The sequence below is a fragment of the Melanerpes formicivorus genome, unplaced genomic scaffold (assembly GCF_026170545.1).
Source record: "Melanerpes formicivorus ecotype bairdi unplaced genomic scaffold, bMelFor1.0.p_v2 SCAF_135, whole genome shotgun sequence".
In the NCBI taxonomy this organism is placed as follows: Eukaryota; Metazoa; Chordata; class Aves; order Piciformes; family Picidae; genus Melanerpes; species Melanerpes formicivorus.
Window position 1 is genome coordinate 231,214 of NW_027142487.1, and position 27,919 is coordinate 259,132.

The 27,919-nt window shown below is 56.2% G+C and overlaps 2 protein-coding genes across 8 annotated transcripts in view; one reads left to right on the forward strand and one right to left on the reverse strand.

Annotated features, from left to right (window-relative positions):
- Positions 1 to 11,299, forward strand: part of LOC137456737 (caskin-1-like) — a 33,425-nt gene extending 22,126 nt beyond the window's left edge. For 2 of the 3 annotated variants that reach the window (XM_068168327.1, XM_068168329.1), the window contains 10 exons: positions 2,457 to 2,564; positions 2,729 to 2,847; positions 3,718 to 3,805; positions 5,367 to 5,464; positions 5,897 to 6,007; positions 6,325 to 6,426; positions 6,884 to 7,022; positions 7,111 to 9,213; positions 9,315 to 9,714; positions 10,325 to 11,299. In XM_068168327.1, the coding sequence (XP_068024428.1) occupies positions 2,457 to 2,564; positions 2,729 to 2,847; positions 3,718 to 3,805; positions 5,367 to 5,464; positions 5,897 to 6,007; positions 6,325 to 6,426; positions 6,884 to 7,022; positions 7,111 to 9,213; positions 9,315 to 9,714; positions 10,325 to 10,421 (3,365 nt within the window). In that variant the 3' untranslated portion in view covers positions 10,422 to 11,299. The remainder of the gene's footprint in view (positions 1 to 2,456; positions 2,565 to 2,728; positions 2,848 to 3,717; positions 3,806 to 5,366; positions 5,465 to 5,896; positions 6,008 to 6,324; positions 6,427 to 6,883; positions 7,023 to 7,110; positions 9,214 to 9,314; positions 9,715 to 10,324) is intronic. The other variant, XM_068168328.1, reaches the window with a different exon arrangement.
- A 2,063-nt stretch (positions 11,300 to 13,362) lies between these two features.
- Positions 13,363 to 27,919, reverse strand: part of LOC137456738 (E3 ubiquitin-protein ligase TRAF7) — a 29,656-nt gene continuing 15,099 nt past the window's right edge. For all 5 annotated transcript variants that reach the window (XM_068168330.1, XM_068168331.1, XM_068168333.1 and 2 more), the window contains 15 exons: positions 26,300 to 26,333; positions 24,864 to 25,047; positions 24,264 to 24,398; positions 23,182 to 23,399; positions 22,577 to 22,650; positions 22,137 to 22,185; positions 21,586 to 21,713; positions 19,747 to 19,829; positions 18,823 to 18,862; positions 17,631 to 17,747; positions 16,252 to 16,374; positions 15,386 to 15,505; positions 15,086 to 15,217; positions 14,879 to 14,998; positions 13,363 to 14,156 (listed from right to left, as the gene is read on the reverse strand). In XM_068168330.1, coding sequence (XP_068024431.1) covers positions 14,142 to 14,156; positions 14,879 to 14,998; positions 15,086 to 15,217; positions 15,386 to 15,505; positions 16,252 to 16,374; positions 17,631 to 17,747; positions 18,823 to 18,862; positions 19,747 to 19,829; positions 21,586 to 21,713; positions 22,137 to 22,185; positions 22,577 to 22,650; positions 23,182 to 23,399; positions 24,264 to 24,398; positions 24,864 to 25,047; positions 26,300 to 26,333 — 1,572 coding nt within the window. In that variant the 3' untranslated portion in view covers positions 13,363 to 14,141. The remainder of the gene's footprint in view (positions 14,157 to 14,878; positions 14,999 to 15,085; positions 15,218 to 15,385; positions 15,506 to 16,251; positions 16,375 to 17,630; positions 17,748 to 18,822; positions 18,863 to 19,746; positions 19,830 to 21,585; positions 21,714 to 22,136; positions 22,186 to 22,576; positions 22,651 to 23,181; positions 23,400 to 24,263; positions 24,399 to 24,863; positions 25,048 to 26,299; positions 26,334 to 27,919) is intronic.

Consider the following 27,919-nt stretch of genomic DNA (forward strand, 5'->3'; position numbering starts at 1 on the left):
CCTCCCCCTACCCCTCCACCCCCCTTGCCTTTGCCATGGTCTGGCTGCAGGCTATGCATGCATGTGTGTGCATGGACCCACAGAGTCATGGGCTGGGCTGGGCTGGGTTGGAAGGGACCTTTGAAGCACACCTGCTTCAACCCCCTTGTAATCATGGACTGGTTTGGAGGGGACAAGACCTTTAAGAGTCATGCAGTCCAGCCTCACTGCAGTCGGCAGGGACATCTGCAACTAGAGCAGGCTGCTCACAGCCCCAGAGAACCTGACCTGGGATGGTTCCAGGTATGGGGACATCTCCCACCTCTCTGGGCACACGGGGTGGGCAGGGGCATGCACATCTTGCATGCCATCAGCCCCCTCCCTTGCACCACTCTAGAGCTGTGTGGCCAATGGCTCTGCCACCAGCACATCGTGGAATCATGGACTGGCTTGGGTGGGAAGGGACCTTTGAAGGTCATCTAGTGCAAAATCCTGCAATCACAAAATCATAGACTCCTAGAATGGTTTGGGTTGGAAGAGACCTTACAGAAGATCGGCTTCCAACTCTTTGCCACAGACAGGGACACAACCCACTACTCGAGGCTGCTCAAGAGCTCATCCAGTCTGGCCTTTAACACCTCCAGGAAGGGGACTGGTTTGTATTGGGAGGGACCTTTAAGGGTCATCTAGTCCAGTGAGCAGGGACGTAGAATCATTAAGGTTGGAAAGCACCTCTGTGATCAAGTCCAGCCTTCTACCCAACACCTCCATGATCACCAGACCATGTCCCAAAGTTCCACATATACTCATCTTTTTAACACCTTTTTGACAACTGCAACTAGCCAGGCTGCTCAGCACCCCAAAAAAACTGACCTGGAATGGTTCCAAGGATGGGGCATCAACCACCTCTGGGTAACCAATATCCCATCCTCACCACCCTGCTGTCCCTGGCTGTGGGGCAACACCATGCTGCTGGCTCTCTGTGCTCTGCCCACAGTCACTACTCTTCTCCCTGCTCTGACTGCCTGAGAACTCCCAAAAAATACCCTCCAGGCTCTGTGCCATGGGGCAGGGCTGGGCAGCACTTGATGGTTTGATGCCCATCGAGCTGCTCTAACTCGGTCAGGGCTCAGAAAGGGGCTGGGATGCCAGACATGCTTTCCTGGGGGATGCTCTTGGGGCTGGCAGTGCCCAGCTAAACCCTATGGACTGTTCCCATGGCACAGGCAGGTGACAAATGCTGCAGGTCTATGTGTTGGGAGCTCCCGGAGAGCAGATATTTGACAGAGGGTTGGCAGCGGTGCAGCCTGTGCCATGCCCGCAGGGGCTGCCACCACCTCTGTGGGACTGGAGGTCTTTGCATGTGCCCTGGTGATGATAGGGCAGTGGGTGTGTTGGGAAAGCGTTGGGATGGCCACACTGGTGATGGGCATGAGGGAGCAAAGCTTCTCCCTGGGGCTGTTTCTCCTCGCTGAGTCACTCAGCAGCCCGAGCAGTATGGGCTCCTTTTGGTGTGACCATGGCACACAGGGCACAGGGACATCCCAGCACGATGGTGGCATGGCCGTTCCTGTGGTGGCACTCCTCACTTTGCTTCATCCACCCCCTGCTACAATCCAGCTATTAACAGGATGAAACCAGTCTGGGCAGCAGCAGGGCGGCAATGCCCCGTACCAGGTGATGGTGTCCCATGGCTGGTGCTAAGCCAGGCTGCATGGTGTCTGATGACAGTGCTGTGTTAATGCCATGGCAGTGCCAGGTCTCACAGGTCTGTTGTCCACCTCATCTGGTACTGTTCTGAGCCCTGTGCTCAGTGCTGTGCAGGAGCAGGACATGGTGGGCAGCAGTGTGAGCTGGTGAAGGAGCAGTGTTTCAGGGGTGACCCTCAAGCTGTACCCCACTGATAGGGCTGGGTCCTCTCACACACTGCTGTGTCACCCATGGGGCATCCTGGGGAGCCTGGGGGTTCAGCAGCTGGTGCCTGGCACCACATCGCCCTGTGTCCTCCCCGAGATGGCTGCAGGCAGCTGATAGACATGACCTGCACTGCCTTGGATGTGGCACAGTAGGGTGGGGACCCCAGTGCCCACTGCCTGAGCTTGCCCAACTCCTTTTGCTCCCTCCCCCACACTGGGTTGTGTCCCCATCCTGCTCCACACGGGGACGACAAGGTCCCCGTCCCCTCCAGTGCTGAGCCAGGACACTGGGACATTCTGCCATGGGTCCATCCCTGACTGGTAGGTGGCAGCATGGGGTGCCAGGCCTGCTCACTGTCACCCTGTGCCAGCTTCCTGGGACCTCTGGGACAGTGCTGGCATCCCTGGGCATGGCTGTGACTGGGGACCTCACACCTTTGCATTGGGGTTCTCCATGTGTGCAGCACTGACAGGCGCTGGGGGGCTGTGGGTCACCTTGCCCTGTGCCACCCCAATGCAGAGGCCCCATGCCTGATGGCTGCTCTCTGCTCTGCCACCAAGGGTCCCGTGGGGCCGACACAAGCCCATCCCACATCTCGCCGCCGCAGAGTGGATCGGCTGTGCCAGCACCTGCCGAGGAGATCTGGGTGCTGCGGAAACCTTTTGCAGGTAGGGCTGGCACACGCTGCTGGCACACGCTACTGGCACCCTCCTGTGCCTTGGAGTCACACCTTGGAGTGGCGGCTCTGGTGGGCTGTGGCTGCACCAAGGCATCCTCCAGCCCTGGCCATGGGGCTGGGTGTCATAATGGCATCTCCTCTCTCTCTGCACAGGTGGTGACCGCAGCAGCCTGGGCAGCACGGGCAGCGTGGCCTCTGCCCGCAGCTCAGGGAGTGGGCAGAGCGTGGGCAGCGGGGCACATGCTCTGCATGCTGGCTCTGAAGGTGTCAAGGTAAGATGAGCCCTGAGGTAGCCATGCCACTCTCTGGTGACACTTGGGTCCTGCCTTGGCACAGGGTTCTGCTAGGAGTAATGGTGGGCCAGGTGTTGTGAGGTCTTCCCAGCACCCAGTGTGCCACCATAGTGGCTGTCACAGTGGCCACCAGAATGTCCCCTTCAGGCTCAGCCCATGACACAGCGTCCTGCCAGGCTGCAGAGCAGGGCACAAGCTGCCCATGAGCATGGCTATGGTCCAACCAAGGTTGTGTGCCAATGTCCCTGCTGCTGCTTGCAGGGTGCCACTGCACTGCATGCTGCCACTGCATTGCACGCTGCCACCAGCATGCTGCTTGCTGCTGTCTGCTAGCACACAGCCCCCTGCACTCTGCCCCCCTCTGCTCTTTATACCCTGCACCCTGCCCACTGCTCCCTGAAACCCTCTGCTCTTTCTGCCCTACCTACAGTCCTGTGCCCAGGCTGAAGCACCCATGAGCCCACCTTCCCTGGCATCCTGTCTGCCCTATGCCAGTGTAGGATGGGCACTGGGCTCCCCATGAGCCAAACACTGTGCTGATGGCCATGGGGGGCTTTGTTTTATGGGTGGGTGGGTGCGTGCTCTACTTTGCAGGTTATCCTGGCAGCCCATGCCAGGCATGCGCCAGGCTGGATCTGGGGTGCCGCGGTGCTGTGGGCTCTTGCTGCCGGCAAAACACCATCTGTGCTGCTCCCGCTCTGCCTGCTGCAAACCGACTCTGCTGCCTGCCTTGGCAGAACGGCACCCACCGCAGCACCCTGGCACCCTGGGCACCCTGGCACCCACCAGCCACCCGCCTCATTCCTGCTGCTCTCTCTCCCCCCGCCCCATTCCCGGGGTGTTTTTCAGCTGCTGGCAACGGTTCTCTCCCAGAAGGCTTCTGCGCAAGAGTCCTCCGTGGGCGATGGGCCGGCCAAGGCGCAGGACATCCCCGCAGGTGGGTGCCACCAGCCGGCTGCCGGGAGCCAGCAAGCAGCCCTGGCACTGCCACGGGGCCAGCTGCGGATCCAGGGATTTTGTCCTTTTTTTTTCCCTTATTTTTGCCACGGCACCCGGCGCCAGAAAGAAAACGTGGGGGTAAAAAATGACTCTCTCGCCTTTCAGCTGCTGCCAGGCCTTCTCCTGCCTCGGTTAGTGGGGACCCCACGGAGGGGTGTGGGGATGGGGGGTGGTTGGCATGGGTGAGCTGAGGAGGGGGCCACCAACGCTCCTCCCCAGTCCCTTTCCTTCCCTGGCACCTTGCCAGCCTCACCGGAGCCTGAGCTGGGGGTCCCCCCACTGCCACCAGTACCACCCAGGGGACTGCGGGTGAGGGACTTGGGTTGCCCATGCTGAGGGGGTGGCATACGCTGGGTAGGGGGGTTGGCAGATTGGAGATGCGCACAAGAGGAGAATGTTCACGGTGCAGAGGATGCCTGGGCTGTGCAGATGCAGAGGCAGAAAGGATGGAAACATGAGGAGGGGGTGCAGACATGAGGAGGGGCATGCACAGCCAGGGACGAGGGGGATGCAGACATGAAAGGAGGGATGCACAGATGGGGAGGGGTTTGCACACGTTGATGGGCTTGTGGGGGGGACAAATAGATGCTTGGGAGGTGCACATGCAAGTGGGCTGCAGATGTGAGGGAGATGCACATGGCAGAGGGAGGCACATGAGAGGAGGATGCCCACACAAGCAGGCTGCAGGTGCCAGGAGGATGCACACACACACAGTGGGGGAAGACACACAGACACATTGGATGTGCACAGATGGAGGGTGCAGTAGTCAGGGGGGGCAGGGGCTGCTCTCACTGGTTCTGATCTGAAATACAAGACAAATTTCTGTGCAGCCCTTGTCACCCATCCCTGCCATGTCTGGCAAAGGCACCAGCTGGAGGATGGGTGCTCTGTGTGAAAGTCCCAAGGGATGAGGCAGCTCATGCCAGCCTTCCCACCCCAGCTGGGGCTCTCTCTCCTGGGCACAGTGGGTGGGTGAGCCCTGGCATGGGTTGATGGCACAGCTGGAGGAGTGGGGACAGGGTTTTGGGCAGGTGCTGCCTGGCCAGGGAGGCAGTCAGGAAACCTGCTCCAGAGGAGACGTCTGGCTGGGTCACTCCATCTGGGGCCACATTGGATGGAGGGTATTGTGGCACCCTGCCAGGACTAGGAACTTACCAGGCTCTGGGTGGGTAGGCATGGCAGCAGCACAGGCTGCCTCAGTAGTGCCATGGCATCTAGGAGCTGTGTAGACCATGATGGTGGAGACCCAGTAGAGCCCCATGCCAGTGTGGCCAGCTTCTGCAGGACTCAGGGATGGGGGCTACAACTTTGGTGGCTGTGCCTGGGCATGGTGCCCTGCACTACCCCTGCTCATCCCAGGGAATCACTCCTGGTGTCCAGAGCACCCAAAGGTGTTCCAATCTGCTGTGCTGGGGCAGGTGTCCCTCTCCCATGCCTGCCCTGGCCCCGCCAGCCTGGGGGCCATGGCTGTGCCCTGCTGATTGCTGCCCCTCCAGCAGGTTCATCACGATCACAGAGCATGGCCAGCTCCCCCTATGCCACTCAGCCCCCCGCTGAGCCCCAGCTGAAGAAGATGGAGCCACCATCAGAGGGGAAGGTGAGTGGGAGCACTGGGGTGGTGTTGAGAGCCCCCATGGTGGAGCATAGTGTTGGGGTGGCATGGACACAGCCATGCAGTGGGGCCACCCCTCTGCAGCCATAGCCTCAGCCTCATGCTATGGCCACCAAGTCTGGTAGGGTTCTGGGTTCTAGCCACAATGGCAGTGCCCATGGGATGCGGTGCCATGTGATGAGCCAGTGGCATGAATCATCCCTACAGCCAACAACTCCCCAGCTTCCTATCACCAGCTCCCTGCATTCCCCAGAGGACAGATATGTGCAGGGTGCCCCAAGCCATGGGGCCATGCTCCCATGCAGCGCCAGCTTCTAGCTGTAACCTGATGCTGGCACACGGATAGATGTGGGGACAGCCCAAGGGATAGCTCCTTGTCCTCAGGGTCACCCCAAGCTGCCATCCCTCTTACCCCAGAGCTCGGAGGCCGTGTACCAGTGGCTCTGCAAGTTCCAGCTGCAGCTCTATGCGCCCAACTTCCTCAACGCTGGCTACGACATCACCACCATCAGCCGCATGACGCCCGAGGTGAGGCCAAAGCACCGTGGAGCTGTCGAGAGGGGAAGAGACCTTTGAGTTCTTCAGGTCTAACCATTCTCCCATAGCTCACAGCCCACCACTGCTGCTGATCCACCACTACTGAACCACCTCCCTCAGCACCACATCCAAGCAGTTTTTAAACCCCTTCAGGGATGGGGACTCCAGCGTCTCCCTGGGCACCCTGTGCCAGAGCCCGAGAGCCCTTTCATGGGGCAACAACCCATAGGGACACTGAGGCTGGCTGATACCATGGTAAGGGAGGCACAGCCAGCACTGGGTTGCACTGACTCCCTTCTCTGCCCCAGGACCTGACGGCCATCGGTGTCACCAAGCCAGGGCACAGGAAGAAGATTGCCTCTGAGATCAACAACCTCAGCATCCCCGAGTGGCTGCCCGAGTACAAGCCGGTAAGAGCCTTGTGGCACTGGGCACATCAAAGCCAGGTCCAGGGTGGCAACTAGTCCCCTGTGCCCTGTCCCCTCCAGAGGGGGGTGGCACAAGGGGTGGGCATGGGAGCTGGCACATGGTGGACAGATCATTTCCACATCCAGCAGTTCCAACATGTCCCCTCCTGGCAGCTTGTAGACCATCATGCTGGTGCAAACTGTCACCTCGTGGGCATGAAATGGTGTCCCCTGACATCCCTCCTGCCCCATTGGCTGGCACAGCAAGGAGCTTCCCATGGGAATCGGGTTGAGCATGACCCCAGGTGTTTATGGAGCACTGGAACAGTGTCAGGACAAGGGGATTCATCTGAGGTTGTCCCCAGTAAAGTGGCATCACTACATGGCATGGGTACTGAGGTGCCAGAGCCAAGCCCTGCTGCCAGCTGGCACTGAGCTGTGCCCCCTGCCCCTTCCCTAGGCCAACCTGGCGCTGTGGCTCTCCATGATCGGCCTGTCCCAGTACTACAAGGTACTGGTGGAGAATGGCTACGAGAACATCGACTTCATCACCGACATCACCTGGGAGGACCTGCAGGAGATTGGCATCACCAAACTGGGTAAGGTCCTGTGCCAGGCTCTGGCTGTGGTGGCCCCCGCCCCCAGTGGCAGTGCTGATGTCCCATGCCACCATCCCATGATCCCCAGGCCACCAGAAGAAGCTGATGCTGGCAGTGAAGAAGCTGGCAGAGCTGCAGCGCGCAGAGCTGGGCAAGTACGAGCCGGGCACACTGAAGAGGAAAGGGGCAGCAGGCCCGGAGGTGCTGACCATTGAGTCCCCGCCACCAGAGCCACCTGAGTGCCAGTCACCCAAGATGACCACCTTCCAGGACAGTGAGCTCAGCAGCGAGCTGCAGGTGGCCATGACAGGAGAAGCCCCCGAGGAGGCCCCCGAGAAGGTGGCAAACTCCGTGGCCCCTGGCTACCGCTCACCACCGGGTCTGGGCGGCCGTGCCAGGATGATGAGCAGCTCACAGGAGCTGCTGGGTGATGGCCCACGGGCACCTTCAGCCACTGCCATCTCCAAGAGCCAGGAGTACCTGGCAGAGGGAGCTGGTGAGGGCACGCCTGCACCACCCAAGGAGGGGCGCCCACCTCGGCATGGCCACCCTGTGAAGCGTGCCAGCGTGCCACCAGTGCCTGGCAAACCGCGGCAGCCCTTCCCACCTGCAACTGGGCAGCTGACACCGCCACCAACCCCTGGCAAGCCACGGCCCCCCTCGCCACAGGGCCCATTGGTGCCCCACGCCACTGCCAAGGTGAAGCCCACCCCACAGCTGCTGCCACCAGGTGAGCGTCCCGCCTCGCCCCGCTCCCTGCCCCAGTCACCCACCCACCGTGGCTTCGCCTATGTCCTGCCGCAGCCTGCTGAGGGTGAGGGGACACCCGCAGGGATTCCTGTCCTGCCTGTCTCAGTGCCAGTGCTGTGCCTACCGCCAGCAGGCGAGGGTGAGGAGGAGCCAGGGAGACCGAAGAAGCGGGCACACAGCCTGAACCGCTACGCTGCTTCCGACAGTGAGCAGGAACGGGACGAGCTGCTGGTGCCCGACGCAGGGCCCTATGCCACCGTCCAGCGGCGCGTGGGCCGCAGCCACTCGGTGCGGGCACCTGCCGGCAGTGATAAGAACGTCAACCGCAGCCAGTCCTTTGCTGTCCGCCCCAAGAAGAAAGGCCCTCCACCACCCCCTCCCAAACGCTCCAGCTCTGCCATCTCTAGTGCTGGCATGGCCGAGGACTTCCCCAAGGAGGGTGACAGTGAGGTGGCCACAGGGCCACCTGTCGCTGAGGAGAGTCGTCAGGAGCAGCGACGTGCCAGTGACCTGGGTGGCAGCGTGGACACGGGCAGTGCCGGCAGTGTGCGCAGCATTGCTGCCATGCTGGAGATGTCCTCCATTGGTGGCGGTGCTCGGGCGCTGGCACTGCAGAAGCCACATGTGGCTGTGGGGCCAGGGCCAACCAAGGCACCCGATGGCTACTACCTGCAGCCAGGCGCTCCTGCGGGCAGCCCCGAGCGTGCCCGTGTGGCCACTGTCCTGGCCACTGTCAAGCACAAAGAGGCCATAGGGCTGGACGGTGAGGTGGTGAACCGGCGCCGGACCATCAGCGGCCCCGTCACTGGGCTGGTGGCCGCCGCTCGCCGCGAGCGAGCTGACAGCGTGCGGTCGGGGCCGGGTACCGACGGCCCCGGTGAACGGCTGCGGGTCGAGCGCGGTGGCTCCCCTGATGGCATCCCTTTTGCTGAGGAGGGCAACCTCACCATCAAGCAGCGACCGCGGCCCCTGTGCCCAGCCCGGGGGGACTCGGGAGAGGGACTGTCCCCGACCCACCGCCAAGGGGACCTGGGCAAGGTGGAGGCCAGCGCCACGCTCAAGCGGCGGATCCGGGCCAGGCAGAGCCAACAAGACGGCGTCCGCTTTGTCCTCACTGAGTCTGACACTGTCAAGCGCCGGCCCAAGGCCAAGGACAAGGAACCGGCGCTGGAGCCGGCCCCGCTCATTGTCTACCAGAACGGCACTGGCACTGTCAAGCGGCGCCCAGGCTCCGAGCTGAGCGGGGCTGAACCACCCCCCACCCCACCACCTGCCGCCTGCCCCGATGGCCCCGACTACACCCCGCCGCCTGCCGAGGCCAAGAAGCCCTTCAAGCCACCGGTGTCTCCTAAGCCCGTGCTGACGCCACCGCCCCAGAAGGTCCCTGGGCAACCAGCACCCACCCCCAAAAAGGTGCCCATCCCAAGCCCTGGCAGCCCAGGTAGGTGCCCCACCAACCCCCAGGATGTGACCTGCCCTGGGTGGACCCGAGAGGTCCCACTGTCCCTGCTACCCTTCTGCCTATCTCCCTTCTCTCTGCAGAGGTGAAGCGGGTCCATGGCACGCCACCCCCAGTGTCGCCCAAGCCCGTGCCGCCTCCTACGGCCCCCAAGCCCCCCAAGCCCCACGCTGCCATGCAGTCGGTGAGTGCCAGTTCCACGCCGGCCCCATCCCCTGCCCGGCAGCTGGGTGCCACCACCGCCACCAAGCCGTCCAGCACGCCCCCCTCGCTCTGCTCCAGCCCCGCCAAGCCCCTCTCGCCCGGCGCCCAGCCCCAGCAGGTGCCGGTGAAGCCGCCACGCTCAGCCATGGCTGGACCCTCCCTTGACACCGCTGGCCCTGAGTTGGCTCAGCAGAAGCTGGAGGAGACCAGCGCCTCCCTGGCTGCTGCACTGCAGGCTGTGGAGGAGAAGATCAAGCAGGAGGACAATCAAGCGGCAGAGTAAGTGGGCATTGGGTGGGTTGTGGTCCCTGGGGATGGTACAGATATGTGCTGTGCCACCACGATGCCTGGGGTGGGTCAGGAGGGCACCAGCATCATGGGCAATTGTTGGGCTGTGTCACCATGGTGGGAGTGAGGCTGTGCTGGGTGATGTTGGGGAGATATTAGAGCATCATGGATGATGTGCCAGGGATGCCCCCTCCTCGGGGGTGGATGAGGCTGGGGTGGATGAGGCCCTGAGCAGCCTGGGCTAGTGGGAGGTGTCCATGGCATGGACTAGGAACTAGATGATCTTTAAGATCCCTTCCAACCCCAACCAGTCTGTGAGCTTCTGGCTAGACCTGGACAGGGGAGGGGATCCTGGGAGACACCCTGCTGCAGCAGCACGAGCAAGGGGATACGGGCATGCAGGTGTGCTGGGACCTGTCTTGGGGAAACTGATCCAGAGCATTATGGAGCTGTGTGGTGGCAGGGGGGACATGACACTGGCGACATGCTGCTGAGCACTGCAGGACAGAGGGGGTCATGCAGGCTGTGGCACAGGGCATAGGGGACCGTGTGGTGCCACCATCCCATGCACAGCTCTGACCCATCCCTGCCCCTCTCCCAGCTCGGCTGTGGAGTCAAAGAGCACCGTGAGCATCCTGGACGACATTGGCAGCATGTTTGATGACCTGGCAGACCAACTGGATGCCATGCTGGAGTGAGGGGCAGCAGGGCCCCGCGAACCTCAGGGCTTACGTGGGCACAAGGGCACAACGATCCACGACCCCCACCCTGCCCCACTGCCCTCCTCCTCCTTGTCCCCTTTGTACAACCGTCCCTTCGTCCTGGATGTCCCCTCGGGGTTTGCACAAAGAAGAAGATACCTCAGGATTGTGCTCACGGACTCGGCTCCGGCAGAACTCCCTTTGAGAAGCAAAAAATAGTACTCAACTCCAACACCAGAAGAAACAAAGCAACACCAGACAGCCCCCACCAGCTGCTAGGGCTCCAGGATGGGGGGTGGGGGGTGGGGGGTGGGGTGCGTCCTCTTTACCTACCTGTCTGACGGCCACCACACCTGTGCCCTGCTGGCCCTGGAGCCACGGGTGGCTGTGAATGTAGCACAAGCCCTGCCCAATGTGGTGGCCCTGGCAGTGGCCACTTGTGGCCCATGGCCATGCCGGTGGCAGGGCCAGGTGGGCAACTGCATTTGGGTTTATTTTCTCCTTTTTTTCAATTTTCCTTGGTACTTTTTCTTTTTTTCTTCTTTTTTCCTCTATCATCATTGGCTGGGGGTGGGCAGGGCCAGGCACAGGGGTCCGACTGCGGTGTCACACCAGGTTTGGGGGGCTGCTGGCCACTGGGGGCAGGGGAGATCCCCATGGTGCTGGAAGGTCCTCATGGTGGGGACTGAGCCTTGGGCTGGGGAAGAGATTTTGTTTGTGTTGGTTGCAAATTTGGGGAGCGAATGCACTGTTTTGGGGCAGGTCAGGGGGGTACCAGGCTGTGCCCCTGCCCAGTCCCCTCCTTGCCTGGGTAGGAGAGGACAGTGAAAAGCTATAAAAATGTATTAATTTATTGGAGGGGGGAAAGAAATAACACAAAACTAAGATATAAAGCAGATTTTTTTTCCCCCTCCCTTAGCACCAAAATAATAAAAAGAAACTTTAACAAATATATATTTAAAAAAAAGAGAGTTAAAAATATTAGTGAATATATAAAGAGGTTTAAAGGAAATCAAGAAGAAACTGGATTTTAGCTTGAGAAAGAAAACAAAAAGACAAAGAGAGAAAACAAAGATTATTAGAGTATAACTAAGCTGTGTGTCTTGTGGCAAACTCACTCTGAGAGTAGCACAATATTTCACCTTGTCTCTGGGTGGAAGGTAGGGTGCAAGAGGTTCCCTTTCCCCTGGGATTCACTGTTGGTGTCTTTTCTTTTCAACACCCTTAAGAACTCAAGAGGATGTGCCTTGTTTTAGGGAAGCTTGGGGTTGGGCTTTTGTTGTGGTTGGTTTGGTTTATTTTGGCAATTCTTCACCTGGAGGTGTTCATTTCTTTTGGGGTATCTTTGGGTTGGGAAGAGGTGGGTTAGCTTCTTACTCTTTAAGGAGTTTTTGGTGTCTCTTGGGCGTGGGTCTCGTTTTGTGCCCTGGAGGGTGCGGGCACATATCCTTGCGGGCACTGTGCCCTGTGGTAGGCTCCTGTGTAAACCAGTCCGGTTCAATCACTCCAGTCCTGATGAGTGCAGGTTGGTTTGGGTTTAGGTTTGGAGTTTTTGGGGGGGGGTGTTCTTTTTTTGGCTTGTGGTTTCCAAACTCCAAAGTGTTGCTGGTTCCTTTCTTTTCTGGAGGTGTACAGAGTTGGTCTCTTCTCCGCCTCCCTCCTTCTCCTCTCCCTTTCCCCCTTTCTCTCTTCCTTCCCTGCTGTGGTCGCTGATCCAGATGTGTTTGGCACAACTTTGACATTTCTTTTAAAAACAAACAGAAAAAACAACAAAAAATACTTCAGTTTTAAAACAAACAAACAAACAAACAAAGACTTTAAAAGTGAAAAAAAAAAAAGATTTTAAAAAACCAAAACAATACTTTAAAAAGTCAAATTATTAAAATAATTTAAGACTTTTCAAATTAAAAAAAACACTTTAAAAATTAAAAAAGGTTAAAAAAAACCCAAAAAATACTTTAAAAAGACCTTAAAGGTAATAAAAAATACTTGAAAAATAAAAAATGGTTAAAAAAATTAAAAAGACTAAAAATGGCTTTAAATAGCAAAAAAAGAGACTTTCTGACCTGAGACTTAAAAACACCAAAACAGACTTTAAAAATAGTAAGAAATACTCTAAAAAGAATTTCAAAAGTTTTTAAAAATAGAAAAATACTTAATAATAATAATAGACTTAAAAAAAAATAAAGACTTTAAAAAGAAAAAAAAACTTTAAAAATAACAAAAAAAAAGAAGGAAAAAAAGAAAGAAATAGAAATCGCCACCTGAAGATACGCTGGAAGGAGGCAAAACCAAGCTAAATATGTATCTACCCCCCTGCCCCCCTGCAGTCTCCATGATGGATATATACATATATATATATATTTTTTATGATTAAGTTATGGACTCTGTATCGTAGCCCCCCTCTGTCCAGCTCTGCATCTTGGTGCTTCTCCCTGCTCTCCTGTGCTTCGCTCTCACCTCTGTACGCGTCTTACTCTTCCTGTTCTCAATAGTAGATGGCTCGTGGTGCTGTGAAGAAGTTTGCTCCTATACGAAGTCTGGCAACAAATATTTAAGGAAAAAATAAAAATGTAAAACCCCTCCTGGCTGCCAGAGCTGTTTGTGTCCCCAGGCAGCGCGCACAGGGGCTCCAGAAGCAGCAGCCGGTGCAGACGGTGGCTCAGAAAGCCAGCGGCCGTTGTGGTGGTAGCCACAAAAAGCCACTGGCCATTGGGGGGGATGGCTTCAAAAGCCATCAGCCACCGTATGTGGTGGCTCCAGTTGGGCTGATGGGGGCTGTGGGGCGCTGAGGTTCTGTCTTGCTGGGTGGACAAGGTATATGGTCAAAGGCCACCCTTTGGTGCCCCTGTCTTGGTGGTGCTGGCACTGAAGGGTGCAGCAGCCTAGGAACTGGGCCAAGGTCCTGCTGAGAGCCATCAATAAGTCACGCTGGGCGGGAAGAGCTCTTTCTGCTTTTATTGTCAATGAAGAAATAATCAAATCTCTATCACAATCTTAAAAACAGTAGAAAATGGGAGTAAAAACGCAACGGAGGCTTCGTCCTCTTTAATGTGGAGAGCATCGTTACAGGGGGTGAGAGTGGGGCTCGTGTCACTGATCTGAGAACTTGCTGTGGCATAAAAATCGTACCTGGCTGCTCGAGAGAAGACCTCAAGAAGATCCCAGATGGATCAGCCCAACATCTTGGCAGTTAGATGAAATCCTGGAGACAGAAAAGGGGTGGGGGGTCCCGACCCAGGGCAAGGCCTAATGTTCAGTTCTACCATTTACAAAGGAAGCAGCCTCCCAGTGTCCCTACCCCGGCCTGTGACAAGCTGAATCGGCATTCAGTCCCATCACCGTCCCAGGGCTGCGCTGCATCTACAGTGAGGTTGGTCCAGCCTGGAGAACCCAAAAGTTATTCCTCAGCTTGGTGGGCACACAGCAGAGGAGGGCACCCAGACGTGAGGAAGGCACCAGAACAGCTTCCTCTGCATTTCCATTCCTATCCAGAAGATCTGAGGGAATATCTGGAGCATCCATGGGCCAGAGCAGTCCTGAGGGCTGCCAGCCGGGCTCACTGTGGGTGAGGAGCTGGTGGGTGGGCAGCAGCAGGCAGTGGTGGGTGTGGAGAGGAGCTGCAGCAGATATCTTGGGGTGGTGGCAGCCACCCAGCAGGCCAGCAGCAGAGGAGGTTTTGGTCTTTCAGTGTGCAGGGCTTGTATGGCCTTCTTGCTAACACGTCCAGACCTGTGGAGAAGAGACAACAGAAACCCAAGGCAGTGACTTCTGAGCAGCTTTGTGAGCTTTCCTTCAGCCTGTGTGGAGCTTCCTTTGAGTTTCTAGCAGCCACAAAGGAGCTAACATCCCAGCCTTTCAAAACCATCCCCTGCTTTGTTTGAAGATGGCTCCCAGCTCATTGAATGTGTTCAGTTTTGGGCTCCTTGCTGCAAAGACATCGAAGGGCTGGAGTGGGTCCAGAGAAAGGTAATGAAGCTGGGGAAGGGTCTGGAGAACAGGCCTGGTGAGGAGCAGCTGAGGGACCTGGGGGTGTTTAGTGCGGAGAAAAGGAGGCTGAGGGGAGACCTCATTGCTCTGTACAACAACCTGAAAGGAGGCTGGAGCCAGGTGGGGTTGCATTCCTCTCCCAAGAAACAAGGGACAGGACAAGAGGAAATGGCCTGAAGTTGCCCCAGGGGAGGTTTAGGTTGGACATGAGGAACAATTTCTTCCCCAGAAGGGTTGTCCAGGCCTGGCCCGGGCTGCCCAGGGCAGTGGTGGAGTCCCCATCCCTGGAAGGGTTTCGAAGCCCTGGAGATAGGGTGCTGAGGGCCACGGCTGAGTGGTGGCCTGGCAGTGCTGGGTCAAGGGTTGGACTCCATGATCTTGAAGGGATGATTCTCCGATTCTCAGAATGCCCTGGCTCTAGCTTTGGACGAAACCAACCCACCCAGGGGGCAGGGGACACCAACCTTTACAGTGCTGTCCACGGCACCAGAGAAGAGGCGGCCCCTGGAGACTGCCAGGGCAGTGACGCTACCCTGGTGTCGCAGCAGCGTCTGAGTGCAGATCATGTTGTCCATGCTCCACACCTGCGGGCACACAGCAGGCATGAGCCAAGGGGGTGGCACACGAGGCCATGCTGCAGCAGAGGCACAGAGCCACTCCTGGACACCTACCCTCAGGGACCGGTCGTAGGACGCGCTGAAGACTTTGGTTTGATCCGGGGTGGAGATGACAGCCAGGGCATAGACTGTGCCCACGTGCCCCGTCAGCGTGCGGACTTGTTCCTTTGTCTCTATATCCCAGACCTGCAGGAGAAGAGCACTAGGGCTGCAGACCACCAACCTCTCCTCCAAGAGGTGTTCTCACACCTCCAGGGTTCTGGGTGAGCCACAGAGTGGCCCAGCAGAGCCACACCCCCATCTCCTCACCCCTCTCCCCCAGCCGCCAGCCAGCTCGGCCCCCTCAGCCCTTACATGGATGAGGTTCTCGTAGGTGCCACACACGATGTGGTGGTTTGTGACAGCGATGGAGTAGACACTGCCTCCTGATGTCTGCAGCACGTGGACACATTCCAGGTTACGGATGTCCCAGATCTGAAAGAGACACCAGAGCAAAAGCAGCATGAGACCCATGCAGGGACCCCTCCCTAGGAGGGAACTGCCTTTTCCAGCCACACAAGAAGTCAGCCCAGCTCCATGTGTGCCCAGATCACATCCTCAAGGACAAATCTGTCTGGCTGGGAATGCTCTGATGAGCAAAGTCCTGCTGCCTTATTTAGCTGCCCACCTTTGAACATCCAGGCTGAAAAAGTTGGTTGCACACCCTGTGTGTGTGACCCTGCACAGACACCTCCACACACAACCCAGCCCCTGAGAGCCCTAAAACCCAGCGCTGGGATTTATTAACACCAAGAGGGCAACTTCAAGTTCTCCCGTGTCACCTAGATGCTGTGAGGTGAGCTCTTCATCAGAGCCAAGGCAGCCTGAAAGCATTTTGGAAACCACCCATGGCTTTATGGTCACTCTGCAGCCAGCCAGTGCCCTTCTCCCATTATCAGCAGGGCTGTCAGTGCAGACAACACTGCGGCAGCTCTGGAGGTGTCACCTTTTATCTCAGAGAGCTTCCTCCAGCAGCTGCGCTCCCACAAGGAGCGGCCAGAGCCCAGCCTGAGTGCCTGCAAAGATGCAATCAGTGCAGCAAAAATGACGTGCCAACAGTGCTCTCGCCCCTCAGCAGCTCCCTTTTGTCCTGCTCCACCAAGCCATGCTGCAGAACAGACACCTAGAGGCAGAGGGAGGGCTGGTGGCTCACAGCTGCCACAAGGCTCAGGGTCTCTTACCTTGATGGTTTGGTAAGAGCCACTGTAAAGGTAGTTTTGGGAAGCCACCAGAGCTCGCACCCAGTGGTTGAGACCTGTCAGCTCCTTCTTCAGCTTCAGCTCGGTGCCTACAATATCCCAGACCTGTGGGAAGCACAGACAGACAGATGGACATGGAGAGGAGGCTCAATGGGATAGGACAGGTTAGCTCCATCCTCCAAGGCCAGGGGCAGCCCACTCTACCCAGCCAGCCTCGTGCTTGTTAGGGCTCCTGCTAGCCCTGGTTCAGCTGGGTGAAGAACGGCTTACTGGTGACTGTCCTTTAGCAGGAGGCTTTCACAGTTTTAAGACATCTCAACACGTAACAAATGGTGGGCCCATGACAACCTCAAGAAGTTCAACAAGGCCAAGTGCAAGGTCCTGCACCTGGGTTGGGGCAATCCCAAGCACAAAGCCAGGCTGGGTGGAGAAAGGCTCAAGAGCAGTCTGGAGGAGAAAGCCTTGGGGGTGTCAGTTGGTGACAAGCTCCCCAGGAGCCAGCAATAGCCACTGGTAGCCCAGCAGCCAATTATGTGCTGGGCTGCACTCAGAGCAGGGAGAGCAGCAGCACAGGGAGGGGATTCTGCCCCTCTGCTCTGCTGAGACCCCACCTGCAGCACTGCCTCCAGCACAATTCTGCCTGAAACCTCCAGCATACAGCCCAGCTCTCCGAGTAGTGCTGCAGGCCTGCTTGGCTCATCTGGCACTAAGTGGCTGGAGATGACAAAAACCCAAAGGCCCCAGGTTCTGCTTAGTGCTGTCTCATTGCTCCTCCAGCCTCAAATGCTCTCTAGAGAGCTGAAGCACTCCAGGCCCCAGATAAAGAAAAGAGCATACACCTCTTCCAGATGGACAGTCCCATAAGCTGCCTCACCAGGAGCTGGAAGCAGAGCCAAGGGAATCCAGCCAAGGCTTTAAAGGGCAACTCACAAAGCTGTTCCCTGGGTTCTGCAGACTTTAGGTGAAGAAAGCAGATTCAAGATCCTTTGGAGGGGGTTTCACAACAGGCAGTCTGAATCCTCAGGCAGTTTTGAACCTCAGACAAATTCCCAAGGGTGTAAGTAGGTCTGTTAGGGACCCAGGCACAGACACACACAGGAACTGCCAAGATGCTCCTACCAGCAGTCTCAGATTTGGGGAGACAGAAGGAACAAAGAGTTTCTTCAGCCAGGTCCCAGGGGCTAAACCTCTGCAGCACTGCCTGCCCTGGGAGCTGTTCTCCTCTACACGGCTCACGAGATGGTGATAACAAGGTCACCCACAGACCAAAATGCCACACTCTTCCCATTTGGCCACTGCTGCCTGACAGTTTGTACCACTGGTCCCCCACCAGCCCAAGAGGAATCACCCCAGGGCTCTACCTTGATGGCTTTGAGAGAGCCACTGAAGAGCATGTTGTGTGAGGAGACCAAAGTGCAAACAGGATTGTCGTGTGCTCGGATTGTGTTCACCTTCTGCAGGTTCTGGATGTCCCACACCTGCAAAGGAGAAGAGGCACACTGTGAGAGGCAGTGTCAGGACCCTGTGCTGCAGCCCTTCCTCTTTGCCTCTGGGAACCTGTAGGAGCCACTGTCCTGGCCTGCTCAGGACTGACCAGAAGGCTGCAATGGCATTCGGGGAGGTCTTGACAGGCTGGAGAGCTGGGTGGAAAGAAAACCTCATGAAGGTCAACCAGGGCAAGTGTGGGGTCCTGCATCTGGGAAGGAACAACCTTCTGCACCAGTACAGGTGAGGGTGACCTGCTGGGAAGCAACTCTGAGGAGAAGACCCTGGGAGTGCTGGGGACAAGTCTCCTGGGGTGCAGGAAGAGGAGTGTGATCAGCAGGTCGAGGGAGATTCTCCTCCCCTTCTACTCCACCCTAGTGAGGCCACAGCTGGTGCAGTGGACCTCGTTCTGGGCTCCAACAGAGGGAGTCCAGCAGAGGCTCCAAAGATGCTGAGGGGCCTGGAGCATCTCCATGAGGAGCAAAGGCTGAGAGCCCTGGGGCTGAGAGCCTGCAGAAGAGCAGCCCCAGAGGGGAGCTGAGCAATGCTCAGCAAGAGATAAAGGAGCTGTGGGGCAAGAGGCTGGGGCCAGACTCTGCTCAGTGGTGCCCAGGGACAGGACAAGGGGCAGGGGGCACAAACTGGAACCCAGGAGGCTCCACCTGAACAGGAGGAGAAACTTCTTTGGTGTGAGGCTGCTGGAGGCCTGGAGCAGGCTGCCCAGAGAGGTTGTGGAGTCTCCCTCTCTGGAGAGCTTCCAATTCCCCCTGGCCATTGTGACCCTGGACAAGCTGCTGTGGGTGCCCTGGATGATCCCCAGAGGTCCCTTCCAACCCTCCCCATGCTGAGATTCTGTGACACACAGAAGCAGGAAATCCAGCCTGCAGGAAACACCTAAATCCAAGCCAAGAAGAACTTGGCTGAGCCAGTGGCTAAAGCAGATGTGGGTGGTCAGTCTGGCATCTGCAGAGCCACACAGGAGAAAGGCTGCAGGTCCCTGCTCTAGAGCAGCCTGGGGATGGCCTGTAGATCTCCCAATACCACTGCACAGTGGGGCTGGGTACTCACAATTATGGTGCAGTCAGCAGAGCCGCTGTACAGCTTGTTCCTGTAATGTCACCAGAAAAGAAAGGGAGATCAGCAAGGGACAACAACGCATGCAGGCTCCCATCTTGTCCCCAGGCACCATGCTGGGCAGGGAGCTGCAGTCCCACAGCCTCACTGGATCAAGGCAAGGCAACAGGACAAGAGGAAATGGCCTGAAGTTGCCCCAGGGGAGGTTTAGGTTGGACATGAGGAACAATTTCTTCCCGAGAAGGGTTGTCAAGGCCTGGCCCAGGCTGCTCAGGCAGTGGTGGAGTCTCCATCCCTTGAGGGGTTTCAAAGCCCTGAAGATGTGGTGCTGAGGGCCATGGTTTGGTGGTGACCTGGCAGTACCAGGTTAAGCTGGACTCCGTGATCTTAAAGGGCTTTTCCAATCAAAAAGATTCTGTGGTTCCATTCTATGACTCTGTAACTAAAGACACCAACCCCAGGAGCAGAAGCCAGGTCCTGTGAGGAGGACAGGCTCTTGCTGGTGACCAGGGATGGAAGCCAGGAGAGCAGTGAGGCCAGCTCTGAGGTTTTTTTAAAGAGCAGAGGGGCAGGACATGCCCCTGGAACACAATCTTGGCATGTGCAGGACCAAGGATGGGAATTATAAGGGCATGACTCAGACTGGAGACTCAGACTGGAAACAAGGAAGAAACCTTGTACACTCAGGGTGGTGAGACCGTGCCCCAGGGCGTCCAGAGAGGGGGAAGAAGCCTCATCCCCAGAACGATTGCAGGTCAGGTTGGTTGGTGCTCTGGCAACCTGCTCTAGTTGCAGATGTCCCTGCTGACTGGACTAGATGAGCTTTGAAGGTCCCTTCCAGCCCAAACCACTCTATGATCCCAAGAGTCTGTGGTCAGGAGCCCCAGTGCTCTCCCCACTCCCTCCCTCTCCACTCACCCCTGGATGCAGAGTGCCAGTACAATTCCATCATGACCCTCCAAGGTCTTTTGGCACTTGTATGTGGTACAGGTATCCCACACCTAACAGGAAACACAAGGCAGCAGAGGGTCAGCAGACAGAGCACCTGGGGACATGAGCAGGATGTCACCAAAGCCACAAAGGAAGGAGGAAACAGGCTGTCACCTGCCTTCCACGCTCCTGTCTAGGGAATGAAACTGCCTGCAGAGGGCCAGGTAGAAGTTACAGAGACATTGGACAGCAGCATGAATCAGCCCTGTCCAGCTCTGTCTGAACCAGCCTAGGCCAACTCAACACTCTGATGCAGAGAAGCACCTCTCAGGTTCTGCCTTAGCAATCCTCACCACCTCCCAGGGCTCCTCTGCTGCTGCCAAGGTCCCTCCCAATGGGCACATCCTGCTCTCAAGAGAGGACAGATGGGAACGTGGCACCCAGAGAGGAGACAAAGCTGCTTTCTTCCACTAAAGTGCAGCAATGTCCATTTTCTTCCACGTGGCTCTTGCTATCAAAGAAATTTAGGAATTTAGGAAGAAATTCTTTCCAGTGAGAGTGGTGAGACACTGGCACAGGGTGCCCAGGGAGGCTGTGCCTGCCCACTCCCTGGAGGTGTTCAAGGCCAGATTGCATGAGGCCTTGAGCAGCCTGGGCTGGTAGGAGGGGTCTCTGCCCATGGTATAAAGGCTGGAATTAGATGAGCTTTAAGGTCTCTTCCAACTCAAACCATTCTAGGATCCTATGAAAAAAACTAAACCAAAGCTCTGCTGCTGGCAGGGATGGTCACAGCATGTGGCTTCCCAGCAGCCACCATGGTGACACTGGGAGCTGCTGTTGAGGCTGCACTGGAACAGTGCTGTCAAGTTGAGTTACTGAAAACAGGCCAAAGGAAAACAAACACGCCATCAAATGAGAAAGGAACACATCTGATCAGGGGAAAATGTGGGGTTTGTTTTGTTGGTTTGTTGTTTGGTTTTTTCACTAAGATGACTTTTTATAACAAGGGAAGACAAAATCAGAAGCCAAAATAGTCTTGGATGCCCTAAATACCATATAAAGCAAACCAGACAGTGGCAGGAATGAGATTCTAATCAGGGCTTTGCAAAAAACCACTCTTCTGTCTCAGTTTCACTGTCAAAAACTCTTTCCTTGCAGAGAATTTTGCCCAACCATAATTGAGTCCTGTGTCCAGTTCTGGGCCCCTCAATTTAAGAAGGACACTGAGACTCTTGAAGGTGTCCAGAGAAGGGCAATGAGGCTGGGGAGAGGCCTTGAGCACAGCCCTGTGAGGAGAGGCTGAGGGAGCTGGGATTGTTTAGCCTGGAGAAGAGGAGGCTCAGGGGTGACCTTATTGCCCTCTACAACTACCTGAAGGGAGGTTGTAGCCAGGAGGGAGTTGGTCTCTTCTCTCAGGCACCCAGCACTAGAACAAGAGGACACAGTCTCAAGCTGTGCCAGGGGAAGTTTAGGCTGGAGGTGATGAAGAAGTTCTTCCCAGCAAGAGAGATTAGCCCTGGGGATGTGCTGCCCAGGGAGGTGGTGGAGTCCCCATCCCTGGAGGTGTTCAAAAAAGGCTTGGATGTGGCACTTGGTGCCGTGGTTTAGTAGTCATGAGGTCTTGGGTGACAGGCTGGACTTAAAGATCCTTGAGGTCTTTTCCAACCTTATTGATTCTATGATAATTGCAGAGAATCATTTGAAATTCTCTGGGAAAAACTTTTGGAACTGACAAACTCCTCCAGCCCCACAAACTGCAGCTCAGCTTCTGTGTCTCCTGAAGCACAGTCACAAATGCAAAGACAAGCAGAAGTGACCAGCTCTTACCTTAATGGTTTTGTCTGAGGAGCCACTGAAGAGCAAGTCTCCTATGGAGTAAACACACAAGCACCAGACAGGGCCCTGGTGTCCCACAAAGGTCCCCTTGCACTTGAAGATCTGCTGAGGATCATAGGCTACAGAAAGAGCAGGGCAGGAGAGAGGTGGGAGAACAATGAGTTTGGAGGGGACTGGCCTGACAGGTCATCCTCATACTTCATGTTGTCACAGGCCAGAAGGAACCATGAGACCTTCCCAGTCTGGCTGGAGGACCTTCTGTCCCACCCTTACAGCCAATCAAATTATTGCTTTGGGCTCAGGACTCATCTCCCTAATGCAGCTTCTGGGCTGGACCTAGGGAGGCCAGAGATGCAGAGTCCACTTGGCATCCTCTCCCAGCAGCACTACGATCCCCTCTGGCCAACACTTCTGGCCGACTCTCCCACCAGTGTTATTTCCCTGCAGCAGTGGTGACCCTATGACCCAGGGCTTCTCCCTCATCTTGCCTCGAAGGGCTCAGTGTGCCCTCAGCCCTAAGCCAGCCCAAGAGCAATACTCACAGCCGAGGATGCCCATGTTGAGCCGAGCGTTGATGTGCGAGAGCTCATCCTGGAAACCAGAGGAAGCTGCATGAGCTGCAGGGCCCCTGAGCCCAGCCTGCCCTGTCTCAATTCTCCACCACCACTTGAGAGCCACTCTTGCCTTTGGACAAGTCTTGATTCCCTGCCAAGGCCCTCCCTCAGCAGCTGTACATCTGTGACCTCCCTCCCAGGACCATGGGGCTCTGGCAGAACCTCAAACCAGAACCTCCCCGGTACGACCTGAGGCTGTTGCCTCTTGTTCCGGTGCCTCACCAGCCTTACGGGGAAGAAATTCTTCCTGATGTCTGATCGAAATGGAACGACAAAGTCTCTCCACTGCAGCAGAAGCCTAACTAGTAGCAGAACCAGCTCACTACATGCAATGTCTGCACCATCCCAGGTCCCAGCCCCCTCCTCACATTCAGCATGGAGGCATCTCTGCGGAACTCCATCAGGTCCTCACTCAGCTTGCTCTGGTTCTCATCCAGCACATCTACAAGAGATGGACAGGCCCACCGAAGTCAGTGACAGTGTCCTGGGGAACAGGCAGAGGACACCTGCTGCCACCTACCCTCGGAACAAGAAGAGAGGAGAACCCACTGCTGTTATCCACAGGGAAAAGCAGACGGGTGCTGCTGCTCAAATGCAAATTGTACTTGGATGCTGAAGACACAGCAAATGTTGGAGCCAAGACAAGGCTGGGCACAGCAAAGGTGTCCAAGAACATTCCAGCTCCAGGATGGGTGGTTATTGGACTTGCTGATGTTTATGGGGGGCTGTGCTCTTGGACTGCAGAGGACAAAGTCACAGGAGAAAGGTGGTAGCTGCCTGCAGACACTTCTAGGACTTCCACCTGACTGCAGGATTGGGTCCCATGATGTTTTGGAAGCAGAGGAGTTGAGGAAACCCCTGTCTGCTCCCCTGCAAAGAATATCTGAACTTCCTCAAACCTGCAATGCACCATCCTAGCAAAGAGTGCCCTGTCCCTGCAGCTCTGACCTGAGCTCATCCGCTGCAAACTCACCAAACTTAAGCTCCAAGTTCTTCTCCAGCTGGTCGATTTTCTCTGAGAGCTTCCCCAGCATGGAGCGCAGGAAGGCAATCTCCTGGTCCTTCTGGGCCATTGCCACCTGCATCTCATGGAAGCGATCATCTGTCTGCTGCAGGAACTCCTTCAGACCCTCAAACTTGCAGGTCTCCAGGTGGGTCTCATAGGTGTCTTGATTTCCTATGAATGTGCACCTGCAAGGAGAAGGCAGATGTTGGCTGGGGCAGGGCTCAGGCTGAAGACCTCCTTGCTCAGCTGGCTCCTCAGAGAGAGGTCTGAGCCTCTGTGGGTTCCCAGCTGATCTGCTCCTCCTACCAGAAGCTGTGGTTCACCATCCTGTAGGGTGCAGGGCAACAGAGAGACCAAGCAGCTCCCATTCTTCCAGTCAGTGCACTGGCCCCAAACTGAACTGCCTGCCTGTCTAGGGAGTTGCAAGGGAAAGCAGATCTTGGGCAAGAGACAGAATGTGGTGTCAGTCCAGCTAAGAGTCCAGCCTGGGAGTCATTAAAAGCAGTGTTAAAAACAGCAGCTGCCCTCAGTAGATACTGACTGGGGCCTGCAGAAGGGCAGCTCTGTCAGGACTCGCCTTGCTCTGCTTCTGCCAAGATATATCCTCCTGCTCCAGAACCTCAGCTCTGTGTCCTGCAGGCAACATTCAGCCCTGACTGGGGTGACCATCAGCCCTTTGAGGCTGAGCAGCACTTCCCTTGCCCTGAAAGAAGGACTGGTTTGAAGGACACCGTCATGGTGTTTGCATTGCTCTGGTGCTCATCCTCCTCCCTGAATGGCTTTGGCCACAACCATGGTTCTGCCTCTCCTTCAGCTGGTTGTTCTGCCCACACAACTCTTCATCCTCCTCCTCAGCTGCCAGCAGGGCAGCGTGACTGGCCTGTTCTCAACAGGAGTCTCAGGTCTGCCTTCTGCAAGCCCTGCAAGCCTGATCTCAGCCTCAGGCCAGTGAACAGCTGCTCAGAGCCCATGGGGCTATCTCCCAAAGCAGCTCAGAAATGAGCACAGTGCCTCCACCTCCTGCCCACCACAAAGCAGCAGCTCCTTACCCATATTTGGAGTGGGGACACTTGATGTGCTCACACTCTTTCAGATGTGCCTCCAGGTTCATCTTCAGGAGAGGTGGGCAGCTAGGGTTGTTGGGGCAGCGAACAGGCCTGTAGTCACAGCTGCTTTCATGATCTCTGTCCAGGGAGAGAGGCAGGAACAGGGAGATTCAGCAAAAATCATAGAATCACAGAACTGGTTTGGTTGGAAAAGCCCTCCAAGATCATCGAGTCCAACCACCAACCCAGCACCACCACGGCCACTGAACTATGGCCACATGGTTCTTGAACACCTCCAGGGATGGGGACTCCACCACCTCCCTGGGCAGCCTGTGCCAGTCCCTGACCACTCTGGCAGCAAACAAATTGCTCCTCATGTCCAACCTAACCCTCCCCTGGCACAATTTCAGGCCATTTCCTCTCATTCTATCACCTGAGACTAAGAAGAGACCAACCCCCACCTGGCTCCAACCTCCTTCCTGGGAGTTGTAGAGAGCCAGAAGGTCTCCCTTCAGCCTCCTCTTCTCCAGGCAGGGCAGCTCAGATTACCAACAGCAGATTGCTGGTGGTGGAAACCTTTCCCACTGCTAACAAGCCACTTACTTCCTGGCACTCAGCTTAATGGTGAAGGGACATCCCCGGGGGTCCACCTCAAAGGCAGCAGGCTTGCTGCTGGCGGCGGGCCGGCAGCCGTACTTGCAGTGGATGAAGAGCTCCCCGATCTGCTCCGCCACCGCGATGTTGTTCACCACCACTGTCAGCTTGGCATTGTCCACAGGGCACTTCTCTGCCAGTAGAGAAGTGGAAGGGGGAAAAAAGGGAGAGTCAGCAAGGATTGAGATGCTGCAGGAAGCATTTCCAGGAGCTTCAGAGTGGAGATGTTTTTCTTTTGCCTTCCTGGGCCAAGATGGCCAACTGCCAGGCGGGTGGCAATGAATGCTGACTCGAGGCCTGCATGCCATCCTCTCTGGCATATCTGGGGGCTTGGTGAGGAGCTAAGAGTTTATGTTAACCCACAACAATTTCATCTAGATGCCAATACAAGGCGGCCACACTAACCCAAGGCTCCCTTGTGCTTGCTGAGATGTGAGAGGACTCACAGGCCATGCTCACAAACCACACAACCCACTGCCCACCCAGGCCTGGGACTCTGCTGCCAGCTGGACACTGCAGCCCAGAGAGGCTGCAGTGAGGCAGAGACAGGAGCTCTGAGGGCAGAGGCACCACCGAGCAACAAAGAGTAGCAACTGCAAAGCCTTCTACTGCAAAGCCTTCTGCTGCTCATCTGTTGGTCAGGACTGACGCAGCACAAAGTGGTGACAGAGCACTGGTGCAAAGCAGAAGGACCCTTATGTGTGGAAGATGAACATCTTCAGGCAGAAAGAGCTGCTGGTTTGCTGGACTCCCTGTGGGAGCTCCTCAGGGCTTGCTGTTGCGGTCATACTAAGGGTTTGGCTTTGTGCTAAACAAGGGCTTTCCAAGGAGGTCCCAGGCTCATGCCAAAGAAAGTCTTTCTTGTAGTATATAGTCCATACCAAGCAGGAGCTGCTTAGAGCAGGCCAGCAGCCAGGCGCTTGGGCTCCATCAGGTTTCTGGCAGAGCTGGGTGAGCTAAAGCAGCTCTGTGTGTTGCTGTGCAGGGGCTCAGGCAGAGCTGGCACTAGTGGGCTGCTGGGGAGGAAGGAGGGGTTGGATGGGTCTCTGCCAAACACAGCCCCCCCTGTTCCTTAGGCAGCCACAGAAAGCTTTCTGTCAGAAACCAGTGGGTCAGCTCTGGGCGAGGCATGCATTATCCTGGGATTATCCATGGCATATTCCAGGATTTGAGAACATCCTGTGCCCAAGATCTGGGCACAGCTCTTTAGTACCCATGCTAGAGCGGCTGGGAGCTGCAGAGCCAGTCCTGCCCCAGCCCCTGGCTGCCAGTTTGGGTTCAGCCTGTCAGACATCTTTCTGTGCATTTCTTTTTTAAGTGAGAGCAAACCAAGCAGAAGACAGCAGCCTGGTGGCTGTGCCACACCAGAAGAGCTCTGCACTCACCAGATGTTAAGGCACATCTTCTGCAAAACGTGTGCTGTGGAGACAAAGAGGAACAGCAGTGTCAGCCTTGACAATATGGGACAAACTATTCCCCCTGGCTAAGGATGGGAAAGGTGGGAGGCAGCAGAGCTTGTGGGCTCAGGGGCCTCAGCAGCTGCCTGCTTCACAGCTCCTCTGTCTGCTCCACAGGGCAAAAACCAGCTGCTTGCTCAGGCAGATATGACTGAAATACAGGTCCTCAAGTTGCACCAGAGGAGGTTTAGATTAAATAGCAGGAAAATTTTCTTCACTGAAAGGGTCATTAGGCACTGGACCAGGCTGCCCAGGACAGTGATGGAGTCACCATCCCTAGAGGGGTTTAAAAGCTGTTTGGATGAGGTGCCAAGGGACACGGCCTATGAGTTGTGTGCAGAGGGATGTTAAGTTCTGGTTGGACTTGATGATCTTAAGGTCTTTTCCAGACAGATGATTCTGTGGTTCTATTCCTGAGAGTATTGAGCACATAGTTTGAAGCTCTGAGGGCTCTGCCCTGATCAGGGTCAGGTCATGATCACAGTGCAAGCCCAAGCCATGGGTGTGTTCTGCCACACTGATATGCAGAGACTCCTAGAATGGGTTGGGTTGGAAGGGACCTCAAAGATCATCCAGCTCCAACCCCCCTGCCATGGGCAGAGACACCTCCCACCAGCCCAGGTTGCTCAAGGCCTCATCCAGCCTGGCCTTGAACACCTTCCAGGGAGGGGACATCCACAGTCTCCCTGGGCAGCCTGTGCCAGTGTCTTCCCACCCTCCCACACTGGAAAGAATTTCTTCCTTATGTCCAATCTCCCCTGCTCTGGTTTCAAACCACTGTCCCTTGTCCTGTCACTCCAAGCCCTTGTCAAAAGTCCCTCCCCAGCACTCCTGTAGATCTCAGAGCAGCCCTCTTAGAGCCTTTTCTTCTCCAGGTTGAATAGCCCCAACTATCTCAGCCTGTCCTTGTGGCAGAGGTGCTCCAGCCTCTGACCATCTTTGTAGCCTCCTCCAGACCCACTCCAACAGTCTGCATGGAGTTTCTTCTCTCCTGCAGTCCATGTCATTCCTCTCACCTCCCTGAGAAGTCTTCAAAGGGAAGAGCTGGGAGAAGTCACCATTCCTGGGGGTGCCTAAGAAACATGAGGCTATGGCACTTGAGTCCAATCTTCAACCTAACACCACCATGGCCCCAATGATCTTTGAGGGCTTTTCTGACCAGAACAACCCTGTCTCCCCCTGTCCTTGGCCTGTCAGCCCATCACACATAGCCATTCCTCTGTAGCTCTTCTAACACAGCTGAAGCTGTCCTGCTGCCAGCTGCTTTGTAAACACATTCAATCCACTGACAACTTTGCCACTTGAAGCATCTCTCTGTTATTACAGCAGAACAATTCAAGTAGCAACAATAAAGTAGCAAATACAACCTGAAAATGAATACAAAGAGAGAAACAAAGGCTGCAGCATTTCACTGGCCCTGAACTTGCCCTGTGGGTTCCCTGGAGCCTCCTCAGCCACATTCCCAGTGTTTGGCAGCAGAAATGGAGAGGCTGCAAGTCCCTCTTCAGAGCTGTTATCTGCTGCCCCGCTCACGTGGCCTTTTCCTGC